Source organism: Passer domesticus, chromosome 1, assembly GCF_036417665.1.
Source record: "Passer domesticus isolate bPasDom1 chromosome 1, bPasDom1.hap1, whole genome shotgun sequence".
NCBI lineage: Eukaryota > Metazoa > Chordata > Aves > Passeriformes > Passeridae > Passer > Passer domesticus.
This window is the reverse complement of record NC_087474.1, coordinates 9,615,100-9,641,347: the sequence shown is the minus strand read 5'-3', so window position 1 is coordinate 9,641,347 and position 26,248 is coordinate 9,615,100. Positions and strand designations below refer to the sequence as shown.

Genomic DNA, 26,248 nt, shown 5'->3' with positions numbered 1-26,248 from the left:
ATTAGCTGAGTTACATTCTTACATGGGTCGTGATGGTGAAAGTGGTGATGACAGCAGAATTTTCTCAAATGTAAAATTATTGCCTCAGAAATGCAAAAGCAGAAATCAGTTGATGCAGGTAAGGAGTGAGATCAGTAATTGTCATATGTTTACTGCCATTTGTGCAAAATTGCTAATGGTAGATGTCAGATGTAAGACAGTATGTAATTGGAGCAGATTGTAAAGATAATTATAGCACATGTCTCAGACTACAATTCAAACTTTTTTTTTTTTGGTTGCCAAGTAAGGAAAGGTTGAAAATGAAAAGGTGGTGCTGCAGACATTGTGAAAGTGTATGCCAGATGGGCACCAGTTTTACTTCCAAAAGTCACTGATAATTCAGGTTCTGCGTCTTGTTGGCATAAATGCTCAAAGTCTTAACAAACTAGCTAGCTCCTATGTCAGCTGGGAAAACAAGTAAGAAAAAATATACTCCTCTCAGAGTATTTTTTCTATGACCACTTAATATTTAAGTCACAGAGATACTGAAATTTTTTGGATGTACATCTGTTCCTCTTCACTTACAAAGAGTAACTTATCATCCTGATTATTTTCAAGAAAGCATGAAACTCTCCTAGGACTACCCAAAATATCAAAAACGTTCAAAAGTGTAATGTTCTGAATTTTTAGAATGCACCATCACTACAGATGGTAATCTTAATCCTAATTTTGTGTGATAATAATCAAACTGACATGGATTTAATCTATCTCAGGTAGTAGAAATTGGGCAAAATGGTCAATGGTTAAAATATCCTTTTATTTTTAATAGAAAAATAAGTATATTTCCTAATTTTCTGAATAATTTCACATTTCTAAGGATATTTGTTGTTGACTGCTGTGAATCCATGAAACTATTAAGGCATGTTCAAATAGGAGTTTCTCCGCATCAGTAGAAAGAAACTTAAGATGTTTTCCAGTTATTAAAGTTATTTTTATATATTAATTGAACATTACCGTGTTGTAATTTTCATGTTCTTTAGATAAGGTAAAGCTCAGATATGGTCAGCTCAGAGAGGCATATTAGATAACAGAATATTGCTTATATTGGTTTTACAATGTACCAACAGTTTTGTATGACATCCTAAAGCACCAATCTGCTTTTCTGTTGTTAAAAAACATGGTATAATGGATTAACTGGAGGGCAAGCTATTAAAAATATCTAGTTCCTTTTTCATCCATGAAGGTTTTCCTTAAAAAACTTTACAGGCAAAAGAAAAACCAAAACAAAACAAAAATCAACAGAAAAAAGTGGAGGAATTTACTCCAGGAAATTTGCTCTCCTATACTCAACTTCACATTTCTACTTCGGTAGATTAAAAAATTCACTAAAAAGTTTAAAAATTTTATTGAAGAAAAGCTGATGACTTTTCCAAAAACTGTAAGCATCACAGATGCTTCAAATCTTGATGAGAGTGTGAGAGACCAGCTGTGCATGTGTGTGTTTGGATCTTTTACTGTATTACAGAATATTCTTACAGAATATCAGGACATTTCCTATCTCTAGATTCCAGTGCCCTCAAATTCTCTGAACTTGTGAAATGTGTTATCAGTTCCAACCTCAAACAGAGCAGTGGGGAGGATCTTTATTTTGTGTAAACAGGCTTTGCCAGACTGCAGGAGCCTAATAAATACATCTTATGTGGGACTAACTTTAAAACCAAAGTTAATTTAAACTGTGCCAAGGAAAGTTTTTTATTAGATTTTTACTTTTAATAAAAAGAACAATGTATGAAAATTATTAAAATGCACAAAAGACCATTGTAAAAAATACCTTAAATGTATAATAATCAAATAGCTCCTTTAAGAACAATGGAAATACAACACAGAGAAAGAACCATCTAATATATTAAGGGAAAATATATTTCCCAAGGTTTCCTTTTCCTTCATTTTTCTATGCAGTACCTCACATTTAGCCAAGAAAATTCCCTTTTATGCATCTTAGCTCAAATCCAGTTTCATCAGCATGTGAGCTAATATGCCAAACTATGTGCAGAAAGAGCTCAGGCATGAATTCATGTTCCCTGCTGCCAGCTGTGCTACGAGGCCAGTAAGCTCTGGCACAGGGACAGGAGGAGAAAGGAACTTCACAGTTCCCCCACCACCACAGCTCATCTGCAGTGGTGGAAAGCAAGAAAATGGCTGAAGTTTCCTCTCAGCTGTCCAGGATTTGCTGCACACTTTCCTGTACACTGAGGTAGATCACTCTATCCATGGTATTCATTTGGCTTTCCTGGGATTCACTTTCATAAACCACAGTGAGCTAAGAGAGGGACATGCAAATTATTTCCAAGTATTAAGACAGAGAATCAAATGCCCAGATATGCAGCAATTGACATTTGCCATGTGCCCATGGTAATTAAACAGATCTCAGGTGTCTATACAGTTTGGAGAAATGGAATATGGTGCTGGTTTAGGTGGCACAACAGAGAATGAAAAACATGTGTGAGAAAGGCTGAGTAGCTTCCCTTCCCCTTCCCCTTCCCCTTCCCCTTCCCCTTCCACTTCCACTTCCCCAGGACAAAAATTAGAAGATGTGTTTGGATTTGACTTTTAAGCATGAAAAGAGATTATAACCCAACCTGGAAGTAATAATAGAACCCTTTTCATGTCATTAATGGGAAACCTGATTAATTTATCTAACTAATGAATTATTTTGCTATTTATAGTCAGCATCAGGGAGCCATCCAGACACATATGTGGTAGATACAGCAAAAGAATAATACATTTCATGATCTGTTTGTGAGACATGAGCAGACAGATGCAAATAGATGGAATGGAAGTGGAGAGGTGAAGGGGAACAAATAAATTGGCTTCAACAGGAAAAAAGAAAAGTAGTACATATTTGAATAAGCAGTGCCAGACAAGCATGTTCATCCCATCCCACAGTAGGATTATTTCCTACAGCATATTCATGATTGCTTTGTCTACTCTGGCTTTAATGTTTCAAATTATGGGGATTCCACCATTTCCTTTGAGAGCCTCCTCTGAAGTCTAATGCTGCTCATCCCCTGGAAGCTTTCCCTGATACATGTTCCTATTTCCATTACATTACTCAGTTATATCCTCTTTACTCTGCTTTTCTCCCCACTTCAACTTCCCTGGTGCTTCTGCCTTTCAAATCATCACAGGCAGCTGTTTGGGCCATCTCTTGCTGTTGTTTCACAAACTGAGTAAGCATTTCTGTAATCTCTCCTTATAACCCAGTCCCTCCAGGCAGCTGATTATTTTGGTTGTTTTTCTTTCAAGACCTCCTGCTTTTGACTTTTTTTTTTTGCTACATTGGCCAAATCCTCATTCCCTCTCTCTCAGACAGAAGAGAAGCTGGCCTGTTCATTCACAGACACAGTCCTCTTGCTTTTGCCAAGATGTGCAGGAGACACACACATCATTTTAGGTACTTTAAGTTAACAATGTCTCTACACAAGAGCTTTTTCCTCTCCCTAAATAATTTTAGTGCCTTGTTCCTTTCCTAAAGTTGAGATGCTGCGAATGTTTTCTAGTATAGACCTGGCTTTGGGCTAAATCTCTGAAAATGTGGGTGCATCTTTTGCTGTGAGAGAGCTGGGAAAAAGATTTTTACCTAAGCAAGGTCAGTTCTACGTGGTCCTTCAGAGGTTTCAGTCAGGTTTCACTCAGGTACAAGGTGATCCATAGTCACCAGTAGGATGTGACTACTACACATGTACTGTTAAGTAAAAATACACTTCTTTCTGACCGTGCTAATGAATTCCTGCCTCCAAAATGCAAACAATATCCTGCTCTTCCTGGAGTCTGAACTTTCCCAAGTCACAACCTCTAACCTACAAACCTAAAGGGATCTATGAATAAAGACCAGCTAGTCAAAAGTCCTGACTTGCTCCGTTTTCATTGCAATTTGAGTGTTTCATCAAAACTATTGTGCAAATTTATATGCTTGAGATTTCCTTCTTGGAGTCTGGGCTCTGACACTTTGCATAAATAAGAAATGCCTCCTCTTGAGGTCAGCCCAAGGGGAGCCAGTGTGTTTTCCAGAGGAGGCTGCCATGGCCCCATGCGTGTCCCCATGCCAGGGCTCGGCTGTCAGAGCCCCACGTCATGGCTCCCACAGGAGCCAAGACCAAGCACATCACCCTGGCTGAGTGTTTGCTGAATTCAGCCATTTCCACTTCTGCTGCATGGCATCCAACCCCAAGTGATTACCCTTCCTTTCAAAGCACCCAGCAGCCGAAACCCTGGGCTTGCCATGGAAGAGACAAGAAAATTCAGTCAGATGTGATGTGATTCAGACAGAAATTATGTGAGTGTTCCACCACTTCTCTTTATACAACTTCATGAAAGGAAAAATTTGGAAAGCGGTGTAAACACCAGCAGTACAGAGTCCCTAATGATGAGGTAACAAGTTAAATAATCATTTGTATCAGCACTGGGGAAGTAAAGTTGCAACTCAGAGATACACACTGGTGAAGGCAGCTGGACCACCACAAAGCCTTCCCTTGCCTCCTTCTTGGCTGCCTCCATCATACTTGAAAAAGCCACTTCTGCAGAAGGCTGATACTTTCAGCCTATTTCATCCCATTTAACACAATAAACAAACAAAACCTGGATTCTCAGGTAGGAACCCTGGAGCATATTTGGATTTAATTGCTTTTCTTTGTTTAGACCTGGATGTAATGAACAAGAAAGACCTGGATTTGTTTTTAATGTCTGTATTTGAAACATGCAGTGCTCAACAAAAGGTAAAATCTCTTGCTCCTGGGCAGCACAGTGCTGGAGGAGAGGCGTTTGTTTAGCCCTAAATAATGTGTGTCACCATGCTGCTGAAAGCATGGTGGCTGACCAGGTGGGTTTCCTCCTCACTGCATTGAAGAGAAACCCACGAGAGGTTGCTAGAAAACAACATATATGACAACAAAACAAACAGCAGCACCATAAAATTAAGGAAAACTGTGCGTGCTCAAGCCTTGTTTACAGCAAGCAAGCTCACCAAAGTATCCCAACCTGTTCTGCTGCTGGTCTGGCTGGAGTGATGCTGGCATGGGCCGCAGTTGGGTGTAAACAGCTCTCCAGTTTGGGGCTGGTACCCAGTGAAAACACGGGAAACCACCAGCCCTGCACGCGCTGCAGGAATCGCTCCAGTGCTAATGCCTGTGCAGCACAGCTGGTACATGACGTCATTTGGTTTCCTTCCACAACGTAATAAAATACTACTTTATTTAGTGTAGTTGCAGCCTAAGCTTTATCTTTTCAAGAAACTCCTCCATCCTTCTCTTTCCCTGACTAGAACAGTAAGCTAAGTCAAGGCTGACCTGGGGATGATTGTGACTTTTCCTGTCTGCTAACATTGCGTCACACAAAGACCTGTTCTACCTTTGGGACTCCCAAGGAGTTTTGAAACCATAGGTGCTGTGATGTCTTGCTCCTTCCTTCTCATGAGGGATTAAAACAACCCACCAAATCCAAGCCAAACTACTAACCCCCAACCCAAACAAACAAACAAACAAACAAAAAAAAAAAAAAAAAAAAGAAAGAAAATATGTACAGAGGAAAAAAGGAAGATGTTTCTTGTGGAATATATTCGTTGATTTGAAAGGTAGTTTTATTAAATATTTTCAAAACATTCCTTCTTTTGTTGGAGTGGTGTAATTAAGAGTCCTCAGTCCTTTTTACCCTGTTCCCCAGATACTGGCTCAGTGTCAGCTGGTACATGTGTCAACTTCGTTTTTTATCATTTATCATCATATTAAAATTACTACTCTTCCATGGCAATGTCCAACCATGGTTCAGCGATGTACGCAGCAGAATTGCCATGGCTGGAATGGAATGGAATGGAATGGAATGGAATGGAATGGAATAGAATAGAATAGAATAGAATAGAATAGAATAGAATAGAATAGAATAGAATAGAATAGAATAGAATAGAATAATTTCGTTTGGGAAAGACCCCCAAGATCATCGAGTCCCACTGTTAACCTGACACCGTGCAGTCCTCCATTGGCTGTACGCAGAGAATAGGAGTGAAAATAGGGGCAGGCTGGAAGTTGTTGGGCAGGTGGGGAAGGAAAAGGGGGCACAGGGTTTCGGAGTGGAGTCTCCGCCTGCGTCGAGCGCATCACTCCTTCCTCGTGCAGCCCCGGTCCTGGGAGCTGGCAGGAGTGAAAGCCAGGGCAGCCCTGCCCGCGCTGCCCCCGCAAACCCAGCTCCGCAAACCCCGATGGAGCCCCGGCCCCGCAAACCCAGCTCCGCACGTCCCGGCTCCGCACACCCCCGGCCCTGTACACCCCGATCCCGCATCCCCCGGTCCCGTAGCCCCCGCACACCCGCTCATCGCCTACACCACGCACACCCCCGGCCCCGCACACCCCGTTCCCCCCGTTCCCTCACACCCCGTTCCCTCACACCCCGTTCCCTCACCACCGTTCCCGCAACCCTCGGTCCCACACACCCCGTTCCCTCACCCCGTTCCCTCACCCCCCGTTCCCTCACCCCCGTTCCCTCACACCCCGTTCCCTCACACCCCGGTCCCTCACACCCTGGTCCCTCACCTCCGGTCCCACACACCCCGTTCCCTCACCCCGTTCCCTCACCCCGTTCCCTCACCCCCGTTCCCTCACCCCCGTTCCCTCACCCCGTTCCCTCACCCCCGTTCCCTCACACCCCGTTCCCTCACACCCCGTTCCCTCACCCCCGTTCCCTCACACCCCGTTCCCTCACCCCCGGTCCCACAGCCCGGCTCCCCTGAGGCGCGGGCCGGGCGGGGCGGCCCGAGCGGCGCGGGCGCCCCCTGCGGGCGGCGCTGGGGCCGCGCGCGCGCTGGGTGTCACGTGGATGTGACAGCGGCAGTGCCCGGCCAGCCCCAGTCGCGGCAGCGGCACCGCAGCGCCAGCGCCGCCGCCAGCCCGAGCCGGGCGGGGACAGCGGGGCCGGGGCCGGGGCGAGGCCAGGGGGAGCCGCCGCCGCGGTGCCGGGCGGCGGCGGGCGGGGGGTGGGCCGGGCGGCGGCGAGGAGCCGATGCGGAGCGATCGCGGGCGGGCGGCGGGAGCGGCCATGGCGGGGCCCCGCTGAAGGAGGCGGCGAAGGAGGAGGAGGAGGAGAGGGGAGGAGAGGAGAAACCTCCGCATTCCCTCCCTCCGCGCCCCGTCCCCCCGCGCGGACCGCCCGCCCGCCCGCCTCCCCCTGCATGCCCGGCTGAGACCGCGGGGAGGACTCAGGCACCCGCCGCGGCCCCGCCGCCTTCCCGCGCCCCGCCGCCGCGGACAAAGGGGGAGAGCGGGCAGCCACAGGAGGGGAGAGCCCGTCCCCGCCGCGCGAGCATGGCGGACCGCAGCCTGGAGAGCGTGTCCCTGCCGCTGGAGGTGCGGGCCCGGCTGGCCGAGCTGGAGCTGGAGCTCTCCGAAGGTAAAGGCGCGGCGGTGGGCGCGGGCGGCGGTGGGCGCGGGCGGCGCGGCAGCGGCGCGGCACCCCCGGCCCGCTCCCCCCATCGCACACCCTCCGCCCTGCGGCCCTGCGCTGCCGGCCCCGGCCCGATGGCGCCCGGGGGGCTCCCCTGACGGCCCCTGCCCCCCGGCGCGGGGGTTCTGTGGTTTTGTTCTACCTGCGAGCTCCGCCGCGGCGCGGGCGGGGGCGGCGGGGGGCTCTGGCGGCGGGGCTCGGCCGCGCACGCGGTGGTGCGGGAGCTGCAAAAATCCGTGGGGATGGCTTGGAGGGGCTGCTGCCCTGCCAGGGAAAGGCGGCTTCGCGGGAACGTGCCGTGTACCTGCGTGCCAGACCCCGCTGCGGCCGCATCGAGAGACTCCCACGGAGTCCACGCAGCGTGTGCGTGTCGGCTGCAACAAAACACCCCCGATAAGGTCGTTGTGGACAATACCAGTCAGGTCACTCGGACGAAACGATATATATATATTTAATTGCGGGATTTTTTTTTTCCCTAATGTATAATTGAAAGCTGGTGGCGGCTTCTTGGCGTGGTTGGCTGTGATGCTCCGCCGGTGCCCGGGCTGGGAAGGCGCGCACGCAGCCCGAGCTGTTGCCGTGGCAGGGAGGATGAGCAGGAGCCCCAGCCCGCCCTCCGCTCCTCAGCCCGGCTCCCGCTGCCCGCTTCCATGTGTGTCAGCGCCGGGGCAGGAGCCACAGGCAGGCAGCGAGGAGTGCCTGTCAGTGTCCTCGCTGGTGGGCACTGGGCGACCAGAGTCGTGGAGATGGTTTTAGTATATCAGATGTAATCGGTGTCTCCCGGAGGAAGAGAGTGGGCAGCATTCATATGTACTGATGCTAGCGTTGGTTCTTTCCTGAAACGCAAATCTGCTATTAGCTGCCCCCTCTTTTTTTTTTTTTAATTTTTTTTTAATAATGCCCCCAAATATCAGGGTTTGTTCACCACCAAGAGGCTACAGCACTTCACAGAAGGGACAAATGACCCAGCGTGTCCCACATTAGTTATTGGAAGTGGTCAATATATTGAGCTGTCTGTCTGTCTTCTGTCTTTTTGTAACGGTTTGTAAGGGCTCCGAGCCAGAAAGTAAAATGCGCTGGAGCCAGTTTCATCAGCAGGGAGGAGCTGATGTTGACATTGTATTTTCCTTTTAACGCTTTGAGGGTGAGGAGAATGAACTACTGAGATTGCTTGTGGCTCTCATTTCTGTGCCTCCCCCTCCCTGTCGGTACCCTGAAAACTTGAAGCGAGAGGAGTTAAATACAGTATTGCCTGTCTGTGATGCACTGCCAGTCCATTGGCCCTCTCTGTGGTAGTGAGGGTGGGAAGAGCTGTTTGTATCATGGTACATGTAATGTTGTTGCTTTATGCAGAAAATGCTTCTTGGTGTGTCACATCATTGTCTACACACCAATGAGATACTAATTAAAACATCTGTTAGTAAATGCTTACAAAAAACCTGAAATCAAACTGGCACAGACCCTCAATAAATATGCTAATGTAGTGTACCAAAGTTGTAATACAGTTGTATGGTGCAGTTTCTGTTGCTGTAAGCATAATCCAAGAAAGCTCTGAGGAAGTGGGACGTGGTTTGAAATTGGGCATCTATATCTGCACTGCTGTAACTTCCCTGCAGCTAGATCTGGAATGAGTTTAGGCCACTGACAGTATCTTTCTTTATGTGCCACTGGCGTTACACCCAGCAGACAGGATGGCTCATGTGTTCTGGCTGTGGCAGCCTAAATGAGGATCAGCTGGAATTGGGAGGCAGGTAAAGAACAGGCAATATCACATTTTCAGTATCTTCCCCCAGGCTGCTCTTGGTGTGTTCTTAGTCAAGTACACGACAGTGTTCAGTGCCTGAGAAAATGAAATAATTTACTACTTAAAGCTCCTACCTTTAGGCATATTGCAACTCCTGGCCTGTTCCCAGAATTAGTCCCTACAGAGAGTGGGATCAGTAATTTGTGCAGTTTTTATTGTGCTGTAGAAGTCATACTCTGGCCATGCTACTCCTGAGTTAAATGGTTTTCAAGGCAACTCTGTGTTTCTTTACACCCTGAATGTGCAGTACCTTCTGCTTGTGCTTTGCTTGGCTGTCATGAGCCAGTCCACTGCCTTCATTCACTGAGATACACTTATGCAAGTGGATAAAAGTTCACATGGTTGAGGTTTTAACATGTGTTCTGCTCATGATGTGTTAGGGTGTCTCTGCTGCCTTTGTGAAGCAGGAGACTTCTGGAGGCAATAGGCAACTTCATGCTTTAATGTGCTTGGGTCTCATTGATAATATTGGGAGCAGACTGACTGCTATAATTTATGTCCCTTTTTAAAGTGCTTTCCCCAGTCAGACTTGCTAGGAAGATGTTTTTTCAAGTGCTGCATTTCTGAAACATTGTATCTGTTGTATTGTTTGAGTGTGATTTTTTATTTCTGGGTGCTGTGGGTCCCGGAGCTGCTGCCTGCATCCAATCCATGTGGTTCTCTGTGCCAAAACCTGCTATGGCCAGTGCAGCTTTAGGAGCAGTTTCTGGAGGAGAGCTGCTGCTTTGTGGGAAAGAGAGGAGCACCAGCAGGATTATTGCATGGTTATTCCTCAGCTGTGAGCTAAAGCTGTCTCCTTCCTAGCTCTAGGAAGTGTGATAGCGTGGGTCCTACCCACACAGTGCATCTTGAAACTGAGCATAAAATAGCTGTGTCCCTGTGCCCAGACCTGGTTACTGTGCCACTAGCACAGCGGGCACCGTGCAGGTGTTGCCATCACATCTTCACTCGTAGTCCTCCTCACACGTTTCACTTTGGCCGTGGCACGTTCCTTGTTCATCTGGCACAGCCTCACTGGCAGCAGAGATGGGGCAGGAGAGCCTCAGGAAGTGTCTGCAGGGCACGTGGCACGTGCTTTGTAGACCATAGAGCAAAGTGCTTTTTTTAATTTATTTTTTTTTTTAGCAGTTGTGTGCTGCTGGTTTGTTGGAAGGGAGAAGGAAGGTCAGAAGGCATTTAATGGTGCTCTGGCAAGTTTGTCTCTGTGACAAGCCTAACCTGTTGGTTACTGTGGGCAAGCCACATGCCTTCCCCCTCCCCTTTGCTGTGGTCTGAATGGGCTTTTTTCTGGTTTAAACGTAGCTATTTAAAAGGTACTATGGATGCAAATGAGAATAACCATTTTAGATTTTGTTAGGATGACTTGGCAGGTGGAGATCAGCCGGACTCAGAGGTGCTTAGCAGGTTCCTCTGTGTCTGCCTGCCCCACAGGAGGAGCCTGGCACTCTGAGGAGTGTCCAGAGTGATGGTCACCGTGGTGTGGTGGCATGTAGTGTCACATTCAGCCTCAAGCATCAACAGCACACTCCTTGTTGCTGTTTTCACTGCATTTTGGGAAGGGGATATTGCTTCTGTGTTTCTCAGGACACATTGGCTCAACAGCACTTTAAATTTATTAAATGTTGGAAGTTTTGGAATCATCTTTGATTCCAGGTGTTCTGGAGTCATTTGTTAGGCTGTGTTTGGGTGAACATGCTGGTATGTTGTGTACACGTTCTCTGACACTCTGGTAGTTTCCCTGAGCTGCTAAGGCTTGCATTACTCAGAAGTAGCCCTTCTAGGCTGATGCAATCAACATGTCACTCTGCAGTAGCTGTACTTCGGGGCTGCTTAGGATTTTACGAGGTTTTAGTTTTCTAACGATGTATAAAATTGTACTGGGTGGAAATAGATGAATCATCCTGTTTTTTAGAATAGCTTGGGGGTTGTTAACTGAAGAACTGATTAAATAAAACCAGGAGTCCTGAAATGTGCTGTCTTATTAAAAAAAGAAAAAAAGTCATTCTACAACCCCTTCATTCTTAAAAATACTTAAGAATTTAAAAAATGACCCCTCCCCCTTTTCTCATTTTGCCCTTAATTGCAGGGTATGCAAGGTTAAATTGCCCTTCCAATTATTTTGTGAACCAAAATTAATTGGGCAAAGATGCTCTATATGTCTTCCAGTATTTTATCCAAGTGTCAGATAACATAGCAGAAACACTTAAAGAACCACAGACACCACATGGAAAATTTGAAAGCCATCCTGTTTAGAAACTATTCTCCCTATATTCCATACTATACTTCTAGTGCTCTTCCATTTTAGATGAGTGAGGCATAGCAGGTTTCTTTTTTTGAAAGTCTCAACTTTTCTCCAAGGAGCACTTTCAAAAAAAAAAATCTCAGCAGATCTTTAATAAGTGATTACTTATTCCCAAAGGCACTGGACTTGCAGTCACCTAATTAATTTGGTCCTCTGCTTTCACTGTATTGACTGGCTCAATTATATTTGGTAATATTGCTTGGGTTGATTGAGTCACTTTCTGGCCAAGTTTATTATTTTATTAGGTATAAGTTGTGTCTTTTGTTGTCTGCCTGTAGTTGCTGTGTTGAGACCAGAGATGTGTAGTTAGCTTCTCTTGTTATTATTTCTCCTTAACATTTGCCAGCTGACTTCACTCGCAGAGAGGTTTTAAAGTGTGAAAATTTCAATAACTAGCACACCTCTGTGATTTGGGATGCAGAGTCATCCTTTTAATTCACTCCTTGAGAGATAATGCTCTGCTTAGAAAGTGAGCATCACCTGTGCAATGACAGTGTCTGAGTTTAGGTGAGAAATTAACTAAGAAATTCAACACTCATGTTTGCTTCTGGTTGTTTTTTTGAGCTGTTAGGATGCAATTGGCTCATGTTTTCAGTTATTTCTTTCTGGTGGAGAGAGGACTAATTTACTCAAAATACGTAAAGCTGGAATTTTCATATAAGTTACATGGAAGACTAGGGCTTTAAGAAAACATACTGGATATCATGGAAATTATGCTGAAATCAACAGCAATGTCAACAGAAGCCTTACTTTGTTTGATGAAGCTCCTCTCATCAGCTATTTTGTTTCTCTGAGGGTGCTCAAGCTGGAGAGGGACAATAACTAGATTATTTTAAGAACAGGTTCAATTCATTCATGAGTATTTTAAGACATTGAAATTTGAAGAATTTTTTTTTTTTAATTTAGAATATTTTTAGTGGCCTTTTGCACTGTGCTATTTGGACTTAAGGGCTTTTAATGGGTGTCGAAAGAATTCCCCGCCACTCCTTCGGAAGAAGTACATGGTAATGCCTTGTAAAACAGACTATGCAAATGTGCAGGATGTTCCCAGAACAGCTGTCCTGAAGGCATGCTGTAAATATACCTTTATTGCCAGCTGACGTGGAGCAGCACTGATGCCCAGGGGTTACACTTAATGGATCATTCAGATGATCTTTACCGTGTTACACAACTGACATACTCCAAACACTTTTCCCAAAGATGTGTGAAAGTTGCCGAGGGGGTGTCAGTTTTATAGGCAAAGCAGGGAATAAGCAGTGTATTCCTGAGGAGAACACAGTGCCCTTTGCAGCTTCAGGGTATGTCTGCGTGGAGCAGGAGCCAGCGCTGCCTCCCCTTGCCAAACCTGTGTGCACCTGTGGCTGTGACTCAACTGCTGCCTTTCCCTGCGAGGGGCTGACCTGCCTTTGGCAGTCCATCAGAGGGGGAATGCAATCATCCTGATTCCAGCAAACCAAGTATCCTTTGGTATCGGAGGAATTCGGGTTTAGCACACCTCTTTCCTTTCTGGTTAATTTTCTTGGGGAGAGGTGTTTGCATGCTGTCGAAAAACAGAGATAATAAACTAATTTTTGATGCGGGATTTGGATTGGGAATGGCAAAAAGATCAGGAATGGCAAAAAGATCACTGTTTCTCTGAAGGGATACCAGCAGATTTCTTTTGGTGTTCCTAGCCTGTTTATGGTATGGTACACAGAATCCTAAATGTACCATAGCTCTCCTATACTTAAAAATGCATTGACTGCGTTTTAATTTTTTAAGAGGCTATTTGTATAACGCGTCAAGCAGGACATATAATTTTTTAAAAATAACTGCTTTAATTCCCCAGCAACTGTCAGACAAGATGAGTCACTGCAGTATAAGAATTCACCACAGTGCATCACAGATTTGACACAAACTCTTAATCCATGTAAAATTATGCATGTATATTCCCCTATCTTCCCCAGTGGGTGAGCTTCATTTTTGCCAAACTCATGATGATCCCATTCTGCCTTTTTTCCGCCCCCGCCTCCTTTTTCCCCCCCTTTTCTTGAGAACCTCCTTGCTGTCAGTAGCCCCAGTGTGGGGTCTGGGTGCAGCAGACTTTTCCTGGCTTGTGAAGAGCCTTTTCTGATTGTTAATCACAGCTCCTGGTTCCCTCCTTGACTGTGGTGGTGTGGGGGCATTTCCAAAACATGATTGCTCTCTGCAGAATTCTGCTCTTGCCTACTATTACTAGGGTAAACATACACTGAAAGATGGGAACTGGTTTTATTTAACTCCACTTGGTGCAGCACATTGGGGAATTGCTCGTTTTAGACCTGTGTAAAGAAATTTTTTTTTTCCCTTGGTAATTTTAGCTAGGGCTTCTAATTGCTAGCCAGTATTATTTATCACTAGGATGAAGTGTAACTTCAAAACAGTTTAAAACATATTGGGGACACCATCATATTCTGCAATAAAACAGAAAATGTAGGAGTAGAAATACTTAAAGCAATACAGCTTGAGAGAGATGCTGGGAAGACTGTGGCTTTAGTGGATCCTCTTGCCACAGAAGAGGAAGCTTCTGCCTAAAAGCCACGTGGAATGCTACCAGGACACTGTGCATGGCTCTCAGGGGATGGAGGGAGATGTGCCAGAGTGCTTCTTGCAGACCCTTTTTGGAGAGCATTGTCATTTGCTGGTTCCTGGCAGGCTGGTAGGCACAGTCAATTGGACCCACAACCTTCAGGGTTTAGAGCAGCATCAGAGCCAGGGTGTGGGTAATTGCCACATTATTTTACAGCAGAAGTTAATGTTGAAAAGTATATGATATTTCAGTGATCTCTTTTTAAGACTATTGTTTAAGTGGTTGGCTAACTAGAGAAAGGACTCTCATAAGTATGATAACTTGGAAGAGAGAGTGTTTCCTTGACTTTTCAAGGGGCTGCTTGCTTTCCAAAGACTGAACCATACATATGCTATTATTTAGGATGCTTGCTGTTATGTGTATGGCTGGCTTTGCAGAATGGTGGCAGTGGAGGGCACAGAGGGATTCTTCAAGTGCTGTCTATGTATGTAAGTAGAAATGGATGTTAGAACTTTGGTCCTGTGTCTCTCTGGACCCAGAGTCCAGATCTCCAAACTGTGACATCTGCAGTTTCTTCATTCAAATCTTGGCTTGATCTGTATTTAAGATTAAAATATCAAAAAAACCCAAAGATCTTGTAAGTCTGGTCTGGTAAGAGCTGCTGAGAAGCCAGGAAAATGTTTCTTAATGAACTCTGTGACAAATACAGAAGTATAAGTAATGGGGCCTGTTTTTTCACTGGTAGGCTGGTGGTTGAAAGTTTGCCTAGACCAGCAAAAGTTCAGAGACTTTTGGTTGGCGTAGAGACCCAAACGGAGTGTTCTGACACTCTTTTTCCTACTGTGTGGATGTCCATGTGTCCATAAACAGCCTGGCAAAATAGAGAGACCCTAGCAACAGCCTCCTCAGAGAAGGCAGCCCTGGACTGTTCCATCTGTGTGGATCCTCCAGGAAGAGTTCCGTGGTACTAGCAGGATGGCTGCAGGGGTGTTGCATCTATTGCTGCCACTTAGTGAGAAAATAGACCAAACTGCTCTTTGGACTTCTCATATCACATTACAGAACAGTTCTGAAATTGCACAGAAAATTTCTTTCTGGTAATAGCAAATAATAAATCTTCACCTTTTTTTCTTTTGAGGGGATATCCTTAGCCATATTAACTCATGTTTTTCATCGGTATAATTACAAGGAGAATGAGCAAAATTTAGAATTTTTTGTGCCATGCCTCTTATCCTTATTGAGAGAAATATTTAAATAATCAAGTATTTTTGATGAATGTGTGAACAAATAAAATTATGGTGGGATGCAAGCAGTTCAAATTTGGTGAAGAATCTTGAAGTAAAAATTGAAATGCTAGACTTCTTTGGCAGATGTCTGAGGATGAACAAACAACAGTTACCTAGTGAAACAGCAAAATGTAGAAATATCCCTGTTTTTTCCCAAATGATGATAATGGAAAACTCCTTTGCTGAATTTGCTGGAAGAGCTCAGTTTCATTTGCCATATTTTTTAGTCTGAAAAAATAATGAATACTTTCTTTAGTAGATGCTGTTAAGTTTTCTGAGTGTTGTGAAGTGAGGGGTTTTTTTTTAGGACAAAGTACTGTTGGACTGTGGAGTGATGTTTATTTCTGAGAGGGAAACTAACAGGCAGTTAGACTTTTAATTTGGTCTACTTCAAATTGGCTTCATGTTGTAATAGAAAAGGTTGATTTGTTATGTTGAGCAACAACAATGGGACCATCAGCAGTTAAATTTAATTTTTTTTAATGATAATGAAAAAAGTCTTGAATTTTATGTTTATGAATTTTATGCTGTTGAAGTTTGGCACATTCCAGTCACAAGGTTATATCTGTGTCTCTTACAAATGCTGACTTCAGGCATTTGTGTATCCATACCACAGGCTTGGGAGAATTAACAAGCAGTTCAGAAGAGATCTGGAAGAGTGACCAAGAGTAGAGGCATGGACATTGGGGATTAAAGCAGTCTTAATAAACATTGTTTACCAGGAGAAAGATTGCAGTTTATTTTGATTATTGGAGAAGTCTTGTGTTTGGGATGGAGGAATACTTTCCCATGCTGTAAAGCATTAGCAGTCCACAACATGAGAAGATTGAACTCCTAGGAATGGAAATTAGACAAATGGAGGTTGAAGGTAAGACAGAAAATATTAATAATGCTAGATAAACACTGAAACACTTGCATAGAAGAGAAGACTCAACAGTTTTCTAAGAAAATCTACCCACAAGTAGAACTGATGGATAGCTTCCTTCTAAGACATGATAAATGTAAGAAGTCTGTGTGTGTACATAGGTATGTAAACCACTGAAGCCACCCTTGACCAGAAATACACTGGTTTAGGTACTTTGGTAGTGGCATTTTTAAAGTGTCCAGTCGAATATTGTGATATGTATTTTCCTGGTAACTCCAAAAGGCACTGCAACATCGTAGAATTTCAGGTTTAGTATGTTTTCAGTATTTTACTAGAGGTGACTTGACATTTACTTGCAGTAGTAATTTGTTTTAAGTCAATATTGAACACTGTAAGGATGTGCATACATTACAGTTTGAGAGGGTATCAAAGGCAGCCGCTCTGATAATTCTTGCTTAAATAGTGGCTACTCATATGTTTGCCTGTAGCTCAGGGGACTTCTATATAAACAAGAAATAGCAGAAAAATAACATTTTTAAAAGCTTCCTTAAAGTTTATTGTACTTTGCTTAATCATTGGTTTTTACATAAAGATATTGTCCATTGTAATAATTTGGATAAAAAATAAGGACCTCACTTCCTCTGAAGATTAATCCTTCCTGCACCCTATGGCTAAGGTGGTTTTTTGCTGTGATGTCTTGGCTTCTGCCTCAGTGGCTGACTGTGGTAACTTGTATTTGCCCTTCATTGCAGTGATGGGTGATGGTGTAGGAGCAGCAGAAGTCACTCTGTGCCTTTGTGCTGCCATCTGAACGTCTGTGAAAACTGTTTTGTTTATTGGGAGTTTCACAAAGCTGGTGTCTCTGACCTCCAGCAGTCACTTCTGGAGCAAGGTAGAACAGAGGACATATTCCTTTGTTTGCAGTGGGAGAGGATGTTTGTTGTTGCTTAACCCAGACCCTGTTTTTCTTCCTGAGCACAATAGTGCTGTGGCTGGTATTGTCTGCTGGTGGTAATTCTGAAGGAAGATGAGGGGCCCTGGCAACTCTGATGTTTCTTCCTTGGCTTTGAAAGTCAGCCTCCTGTCTGTTTTTTGTTCTACCAAAGATGCTGTGGGACCAGGAGAGGTGATTGTGAGAAGTGAGGAAGCTGTGTGTGGGATGCATTCAGCCAGAAATAGCCACAGCAATGTTAAATTTCATCTTGGACTGCTGGACCATTCAGAGACATTTGGTAACTTGTGGTAACCTAGTCCATAAGAGTTTTCTCTCTATAGGATACTTTTCAAACAAGTATAGGAAGCCTGGACCCTTTCTCATGAGTGCCAGTTTCTCTCTCCTGAGAGGAATCCCAGCTGGTTCGTGCACCAACTCTGTACTATTGAAGAAATACTCTGGGCTCTTTTCTGTCCTGAAGATCGTGCAAAAATCACAAAATCTCTGAAACATGAAGTCCTCTTACAGTGTGATGCTATTTGTCAGTCCTAGGTGGTAGTTTGGCTTTGCTGGCCTGCAAAGTGCTTTTCTGTGTGTTTTGATAAGGTAATATCACCTGCAATGTTCTGTCTATTGTACATCATTCAAAATGTGAAATTGCACATGTATGTTTCTTCAAACACACATTGTGATTGGTTACTTCTGATAAATAACAAATACAGTTTCAGATTTGACTTTCTTTATGAGAAAAACCATTCTGGTGCAGTATATATACTAGAAATACCACCCGGCCTCATCTGCCAGCTTGATCCTTTGTGCCTTATTCAGACCAAAGCAAATTGAGTATTTAGGACTAGATTAGGCTAAAATTGGGAAGAAGAAGCCAACTCTTCTTTAAAGTCAGCTTTGTGCTCAGACACGGAGGAAACTGCCAGCATCCTCTACCAAAACATCACTTCCATAATGCAAAACCAGCACAATTTTACAGGTTTTTTACTCTGTCATAAATCTGCTCTAACTCAGACACCCAAAGAAGTCTCCCCTGACATTTCCCTAGAGTAAAAGTTTCTTTTACTAATGGGTATCTTGTAAAAAGTGATGATGGTTTGAAAATGGTAGCCAATACATGCTACCTAAATGTCTTACTTAAGTTTTAGTGAAACATATTATGTGTCCTTCTTCCTCAAAAATTGCTCACATAGTTGTGTTGGAGTTAAGAGAGGATAAAGCATCTAAGTGGCCACATGGCTGTGAGATACTGTGGCACCTGTTCTTCTCCAGGCTGCTTTTGAGAATATTGCATGGCTGTTGGTTATGGGTTGGACTGGGTTGCCCCCTTCACTGCTTTCTGCTTTGCACCCCTGAGCCCAGCATGGGCAATAAAGCAGCCATACCTCACAGAGCTGGGCTCCTAGGAGTGTACAGTAGGAATTACAATAAAATTACAAAAGGAATTACAGTTGAAAGGCGGTTGAAGTCTCCCCAAAATAGCAGTATGGAAGTACTTTCAATGTAAAAGCTGAAGCTTCATTTTCAGGGACTCAGATAAGGAGGGAGTATAAGTTTTTCCAAAATAAATTCTTGTATTTATTTTTTCTCTAAGAATGAAGTCCAGTTCACCTAAAAATAAATGGCAAAAGCTCTGCTGGCATCAGCCCTGCACTAATGGGTGTACTTCCCTTAAAGCTAGGCCTGTGAATAGTCAGAAGCAGTCTGTGATATTTAAGGATCTGTGCTAGGGTGTATGGCAGAAAGAAACAGATACTTTTTCACCACTTTGTGTGTAGTCGTTGGTGGTACTAAGAGAACATTTTGTGTTTGAGACAGAGCATTTACTTATATGGAACAAGGGCCTGTGATGTGCTCCCAGTGGAAAGATGGGGACCTCATTCAGGACTGGGAAACCAGTCCATATTTAGAGAAGTTGTTCCCCTTTTGCTGGAAGGAGCTCGCTACCACAAAAGCTCTGTAGCATTTCTGGTCCTTTAATACATGGTTGGTATCACCTGTTTCTGTGTGACAGAAAGCCAGCATATGTGCCTTTTATTTCAGTTTTTAGCTTCTTCTCACCTCTCTGTTTCCCTGCCATTGCTTAATTTCTGACTTTCTCCTCTCTAAAGCCATCTGGCTGTGGCCTGTCAGGGTCATTCCACCATCCTGCCCCCCATTCCTTGGTCATCTCTCTCTCCACCACTACTAGAACAGTAGACTTGGTGCAGGATCATCATGCAGGTAATTCATATGATGCCCCCTTTTACAATTTCTGCTTTTTTTACAATTTCTGCTTTTTTTCACATGTGAAAGATTGTTCTTGAAGCATGTCAGGGCCAGCATGTTGCAAATTGAAATCTTTTATTCTTAGTTTATTTAAAACAAATATTTGTCTTGGAGTAACAAACTTGTTAACTGATGAAACTTACAGTCTGTAGAGACACAGGCTGAGTTATGTGTTCTGTTAGTCATGCTTGATGTTGGCTTGTTTGGTTATTGTTGTTTAGTTCTACTTTGTCATGTTTGCTTAGAGCTAGATTAGGATATTCTCCATGCCGTGTGAGGCATTTATGGAAAATGTGCATCTTAAATTTCTTGAAATCTGATCTGGTGATAAGTCATGACATCTATTTTCCATCTAAAAATGCATTTGTCTTAATTATATCCCCATTCAGTGTGGGTGGGGTTTTTTTCCCCTCTCAATTCACGTGAAACCCACACTAAACAAAAATACAGCTAATAGAGACTAAAATTATAAAGGAACTACTTGCAAAGAGCTGGCAATGCTGTCTACATGATGAAAGTAATTTAAATTGTTCAGGCATAAAGCATGGATTAGAAACTGCATCTTCAAATCATCTTTGCATATTTATGAGTACACCTGTTATATAAGCAGTGGAAAGTGCTGAGATTCCTCCAGTCCTCTGCCACCGTTTGCAGGGTGAAGAAAAACCAAGATCATTTGTCAGGGTAAGTCTTTCAAATCCAGAGTGGAGCCTTATCTGCCTAATAGCCTCATACCAGAGAAAGGCACTGTTTGTGTTCAGCAGGGCTGTATTCATGTGACTGTCAGGGGCTGAATTACTGCTCTCAGTGCTATATAAAGATTCCTGCTCCCACCCTGCCCCTCCCCAGCACTGTCATTTAGCACAATGTGCAGCACGGCTGTAAAACATCCCTGACATACTGAAGCGTGTCTCCTTTCACACTTGTATGTGGAAAAGAAGAAGAAGAAAATAAAAGAGCCTTCTCCTTGGCTTCTGTGAACTTCCTAGCTGTGGAGGGTTCAGTGCCAGCTGGGACAGAGTCATGTTACTTGCTCCTATTTTCCAGCACCAGGCCTATATTGAGGAGAAGAGCTGGATTGTGTGATTGCTGTGTCCTGCACCGCTGCGCAGTGCAAGTGCTGTGCCCAGTTTAGCCTCTGGTGTTAACATGAGTACCCACAAAATACAGCTTTCTGGGGAGCCAGGCTTGGAACAGCAGGGCTGGGGGTTGTACACCATGTGTGTGAAGCTGGATTTTAAGTCCTTTTCACTGTCACTGCTGCCTTGCTGCTGTTTGCAGGTGGGTTATGATTCCGCCGATGGTTGGGTTTACAAACAAAACCAACAAACAAACCAACCAAATAAAAAAATCAAAACCAAAAGAAATAAGAAAAGGAAGAAAATCTCATAGAGTTTGGTTTTTTCTCCTTCCTCTGAGTAAGTTTTTTTGTAGCACTTCAAGTTGAATCAATTCAACAGTCTGCTGTAAAGTGCAACTTCAGAAATAACTGCATCCTGCTGAGAACAGGGCTCTGAACAGTAGGCATGCAGGAAAAGATGGATGCATTGGGAAGGGGTGCATGTGTAGAAACATCTTAATCCAGTTTTTCTGCTGAATAAAATAATTTATATAACTACACTGAACATAAGGGAAACATTTTGTTGCTGTGAGGCTTTATTACCCTTGCACAGTGTGGCTGTGGACTCCCTGTCCTTTGAGATGCTCAGAAGCTGTCTGGACCTGGTTCTGGGTGACCTGCTCCAGGGGCCCTGCTGGAGAGGGAGAGTTGGACAAGGTGACCTCTAGAGGCTCCTTCCATCCTCAGCCATTCTGTGATACCGCCCTAAATTTCCACCCTTTCACTGCTAAGTACTTTTGTGCTTCCCAGCACATTTCTCGTGGATCTCACACTGTGGGGTTCTTGGAATGGCACACTTGGCCTCTCCTGCAGTGGGTTCATACCTGAGATCTGCTATAACAGTGTTTTAAAATTTTGGATGTAATTATGACTTCTGCACTTTAGTGATAGTCAGCAAAACTATGCCACATGAGAGGTGAAGCACATTGCATTAAACAGGTATTTGGTTCTGAAATTGTTTCCCTTGAAATCGTGTTACTGGTTTTTGTATGCAAAACTTGATAATGGCAGGAAATTTACATTTTATGCAAATGAACTAGAATCCAAGCATGGGTAAGGGTGCTTGTGATGATTTTAGTACTGTCATTATGATCATCACTCAGGTATATGACTGTCAATTAAACAATTCTTTTTTTTTTCTGTATGATGGAAGTATATGCTTGTTTATATCTGTGGAAAAGTATTTCCCTAGGTTCCGTTAGGAGCAGGGAAATGAGCAGAACTGAATGGCTCTGAAAATAATTTTGTTCAATTACTTATTAACACCGATTTTAGATATGAAAATACCTTGAATGTTGATGAGATCTTTTATTACTTTTATTGAAATCTGTTTTGAGAGTAGTTTGCAGCTGTAATCATGCAATTAAATAATGCATATTTTTTCAAAGTTTCACGTCAGTAATGCAATAATGAGTCCCCTGGCAGGACTAGAAATCAGTCACCAATACTTTGGCATTGTAGAATAACCCAATTGAGCCTTCTCATGAAAGTCATTTGGTGGCTGTGGTCCTCAGATGAATATTTGGCCTCACACTATTAATACTTTCTCAGCCACCAGGCTTTCTTTTCCTCTCTATAAAAAGTGAAACTGGGTTGTATTTTTTGAGGTATGAACACAGCTTTCAAATATGGAAGAACTCCCATACCCACATCATCTCCTAACTGTTCAGTGAGCAGCTGGACATAGCTTTTGTGAGAGAAAGTTATGTAGAGTATGGTCCCAGTTCAGCAAGGCATTTTAGGCATGTGCTTCAGTCTCATTGATACTGCCAGTTCAACTTAAACCAAATTGTTACACATGGAACAAGCATATTTGTCTCCTGCATGGGGAAAAAAAAATATTGTCATCTTCATTGCTTGCTTAAAAAAGAGTCAGTGTTAAATCAAGGGATCAACAGTCTTTCTTTTGGATTACTGAGTAAATGGAAAGGGATCTTCAAGCATTTTTTGTTTATATGACGCTTCACTATATGTTTAAGATCTTCATTAGGTGAAGACCAGAACTGACCATACCTGTGTCTCATTGTCTGTGCTTCCTCAGTGTTTATTGATTTTGGAAAAAAAAAGAGAATAACTCCATGAGAGTGCATGTCAGCTGAAGAATTCCATCATACAATGTAAGTTGTGGCGAAGGACACAATTAGTAGCTTGTCAGAAGACACGTCATGGGCAGGGTGTGCAGCCAAACGTGTGCAATCACTTTAAAATCCCAAGGCAGGTCCTTGCTTCAAAGATAGTTAGGAAACAAGGGAATACAGTTCTTGCCTTTTCTCCTGAATGCAAGTTGATCTAAGCAGCTATCTTCTGGAAAACATTTTGAAGCTGTTTCTCTTTACCTTCTGCTGCAAGGCAAGAATCATGAGGAAGCAAGGAAGCATTGCTCTAGCCTTGCACTTTCTGATTTTTCTAGTATTGCCTTAAAAAAAGTGGTTCGTAGACCAATTAGTGTAATCACCAGCCAAAGACAAAAATATTTGTCTCCTGCTTTCCAGGGCTGGGTTTGCAGCTCAGGGATAGAAAAATCTGGATCCAACAGGGTAATTTCCTGAAGACTGTATTCAAGCCATTCTCTTGTGGGGAAAAAGAGGCAGTTGAGGGATGAGTGAGAAGATACGTTTAATTCTTACAGGATTTTCAAAATATCAAAAGAATGGGAGAAGCCAAGTGATCGGTGTCTCTGTCTTTTGACAATGTATGTTAAAGGCATAAATTGTTTCTGTTTTAGGAATTTGAGAGTGTATTGCTGTGTTCAACACATGAGATTAAAGATTCTGTTCAGGACTGAGATACATTTATGACTAGTTTTTTATTTTCATCTTCCTTTTACCATTCATCATGGTGTTTTCCTGGTGTACTTGGAATCTACTGAACTTGGTCTGAAGCCTCACGGTTTTCTCAATGAGTTAGTTTTGCTTCATTTAACTGCATGAAAATGTAGTTCATTCAAAGAGCTTGGTCCATTTGTGATATCCAGCATATATGGTGGTTTAGTTCTCTGTTACTGTGTTTCATAAGATCTGGATAACAGAAACTTTTGATTGTGTAGTAAAAGGAATGGTTTGCAAAGTCAAGTACACATTTGTTTCTACCCACTGCTACGGGGTGAGGAGAGTGAGAAGTTAGTCCTTCACTGACAGAATAACTAAAATTTAGACATAAAAATGGACAAGGTCTATGTATGCTATTAAAGGCTAAATTTGACACATTAAGGAACTTAAGAATTTAGATGTGGAAACATCTCTTTAGGCAATGATTTATTTTCAGTGATATTTAAGGAAGTAGCTTTTGAAATGTAAAAATCCGTGCACAGACGTCATTATTTTTGCAAGCAGTGTGTGCGTGAATGTAGGCATATTTAAAGATATAAAGGAATATACATTCATAGAAGGAGGGGAAGGAAAAACCTCACACACTGACTCTTCAAATGAACAAATCTTCCCACTTAAGGGAATGTTATGGGAGGCAGCAGCTCCCTTAGGGATAGGCATGCGCAAGTTGCCCGTTCTGAGTCACGGATTTTTCCACAGCTTTGTGGCTCAGAAGTGCAAGCCCCTTCCCCACCATGCTCCCAATTCCTTAAATAGCAGCTGAGGTCAAGAAGGACAAGGGACAGATCACTGTCACTAGGAGGCCTTCTAAATCACACCAGGGTATGTGGGGTTTCTTGATGCTCAGTCTCAGCTGTCTGGTGCAAGAAGATAATTTTAATCCCATTATATTTGTTGCTTCTCAGTAGTGTTTTGGCTTTTATACTGACTCACACCCTTTCAAAGGAGTCACCAATGCTTTTGTTGTTAAACAGACTTAGAAGACATCTCTTTTACAGTTAGTTTTGTGATGTGTATGTGTCTGTTCAGTCACCTTAAAGGAATTACGTGCTGCCTTTGCTGAATTTGCAACAATGTCTTTTTGCCTTGGAACAATTGACCATTATGACCTTTGGTACCTCAAAATATGCAGTCAATAAAGTAAAATTCTATTGTATGTATCTTGAGGTTTACTTTAACATGTTGTGCCTTTCCATTTGCAGTGTCTGGCTATCTGTAGGGTTCTGGCTCTCACTGAACCAGATTGAGAACTGGAGCAAATTCAGACCCATATAATTGGTTGGGAAAATGAGAGAGGGAAGATCAATTTGGCAGACAGGGACACAGACATACAGAAGGTTTTGGGTTGGAAGCAAAAGAGCTTTGAAATCCAAAGCTGGCTCTCACGCTTGCCCAGCAGCTTGAGGCAGGGGTGGATGCTACTTCTGAGCCAGAGTCCTTCCTCTGTCCTTGGGCTGGTGGCTGGAGGTGCTTGCTCAGGCCTCCCATCAGTGGCAGGAGCAGTGCTGTGCTCTTCTCAGAGCCTCAGCAGGGCAGGCAGCAAAGCTGCAGTGGGTTCATGTCAATAGCAGCTGGGTTTGCTGATGCCCACGCCCAGTTCTCCTGAAACATCTCTAGATGAATACATGCCCTTAAAATTAAGTCTCCGGTTAACATATCAATAAGCACTCCAGAATATGAGTAAAATATACCAGGAGCTCAAGACATAGAGCAGTGATTATCACCCACATCCTTTTTTTTTTTTTTTTTTTTTTGTGTGATATCTTAAGGACACATGAGTTGATAGCTATTTTGTTTGAGCTTTTCTTTCAGGTCATAAGAAATTCAAATGTCTGCTGGTCACACAGACATGATAAAGCTCTCCTTGTATTTCCTACCTTGTGTCTAATGTGTCGTGGATGAGCTACAGTTCTTAGGTGCCATTCCTTCCTGTGCTGCAGGAAAAGCTGTACTTTATTTCCAGATGGTAGTTCTCCAGTGGTGGTTCATTTTTAGGTTCAGAACAATCTCTGTCGGAACCAAGGACACTCCTCTGGGTGCCCTGGGTGACACGAGCCCCTGGCAGGGGCTGGAGAGTCCTGGCAAGAAGCCAAAGACACTTGGGATTTCAATCTTAACCCATGGAGCAAATTACCAACCTTGTACGAAGAATCACAAGTCACAGAAGTTTAAGTAATAATGAATTAATCACTGGGTGAAAAGTGGAGTTTTGGGGATTTTACTATAGGGCTCTAGGAGGCAAGATGGAGGGATTTGGACATTGTCCTATTCTTTTTCTTTCTTCTTCCTAGCCTCCATCTCCTTGGTGATGTTGGCACATTTGGATTGGTTTAGAATAGAAGTAGACAGTCTGACATAGGTAATAGGTATTGAAAAATAATGATAAATAAAGTACATGTAATTCATAGTATAAAATGTAGACACCAGCCCAGGGGCGGGCAGTGTGCCCTTGACAGACCTGCTGAGCAGACCTCTGCGGGTCTGAAAAAAGAATATTTTAGATAGTTGACAATAAACAACTTTGTGAACCAGAGCTGAAGAATTCCGACTCTTTCTTTGACCATTGAGCTGGAAAAAGAGACTCTCGGGGTCATCCTGAACGCAGGGAACCTGAGAAATCTCTTATGTTTGGGGAACTAATACTGTATATGAGTTCTTAAAAAAAGTATTAGATTCAGACATGAAGTTATGTATTATTGACAAACCTCAGGTTGATACAACATATTATATTGAGGCTGGACATCATTATACTTTGAGAAATGGAATTGCTACTCTGGGAGCACCCTGCTACCACTTAAAGCCAAGAACAAGTGTTAC

General features: G+C 43.3%; 2 protein-coding genes across 7 annotated transcripts in view; one reads left to right on the top strand and one right to left on the bottom strand.

Annotated features, from left to right (window-relative positions):
* Nucleotides 1-1,240: 1,240 nt before the first annotated feature.
* On the bottom strand, nucleotides 1,241-8,119 carry LOC135286717 (basic proline-rich protein-like). The gene is made up of 6 exons (XM_064399891.1): nucleotides 8,046-8,119; nucleotides 7,504-7,841; nucleotides 6,730-7,343; nucleotides 5,989-6,161; nucleotides 5,017-5,201; nucleotides 1,241-4,904 (listed from the first exon to the last, which is right to left on the bottom strand). Exons 1-6 carry the CDS (start codon nucleotides 8,117-8,119, stop codon nucleotides 4,825-4,827), a joined length of 1,464 nt encoding a protein of 487 aa, XP_064255961.1. The 3' UTR covers nucleotides 1,241-4,824.
* DIP2C (disco interacting protein 2 homolog C) overlaps nucleotides 7,282-26,248 on the top strand; it is a 307,254-nt gene continuing 288,287 nt past the window's right edge. For all 6 annotated transcript variants that reach the window (XM_064388801.1, XM_064388720.1, XM_064388405.1 and 3 more), the window contains exon 1: nucleotides 7,282-7,413. In XM_064388801.1, coding sequence (XP_064244871.1) covers nucleotides 7,329-7,413 — 85 coding nt within the window. In that variant the 5' untranslated portion in view covers nucleotides 7,282-7,328. The remainder of the gene's footprint in view (nucleotides 7,414-26,248) is intronic.

Excerpts from the sequence above, each read along its gene's own strand:
- LOC135286717 (XM_064399891.1), bottom strand. The coding sequence starts at position 8,119 with ATGGAAGCGGGCAGCGGGAGCCGGGCTGAGGAGCGGAGGGCGGGCTGG. Across the intron at positions 7,842-8,045 it reads TGCTCATCCTCCCTGCCACG|CCGACACGCACACGCTGCGT; the intron begins GCAACAGCTCGG and ends GTTTTGTTGCAG. Across the intron at positions 5,202-5,988 it reads GGAGGACTGCACGGTGTCAG|GAAACCAAATGACGTCATGT; the intron begins GTTAACAGTGGG and ends ACGTTGTGGAAG.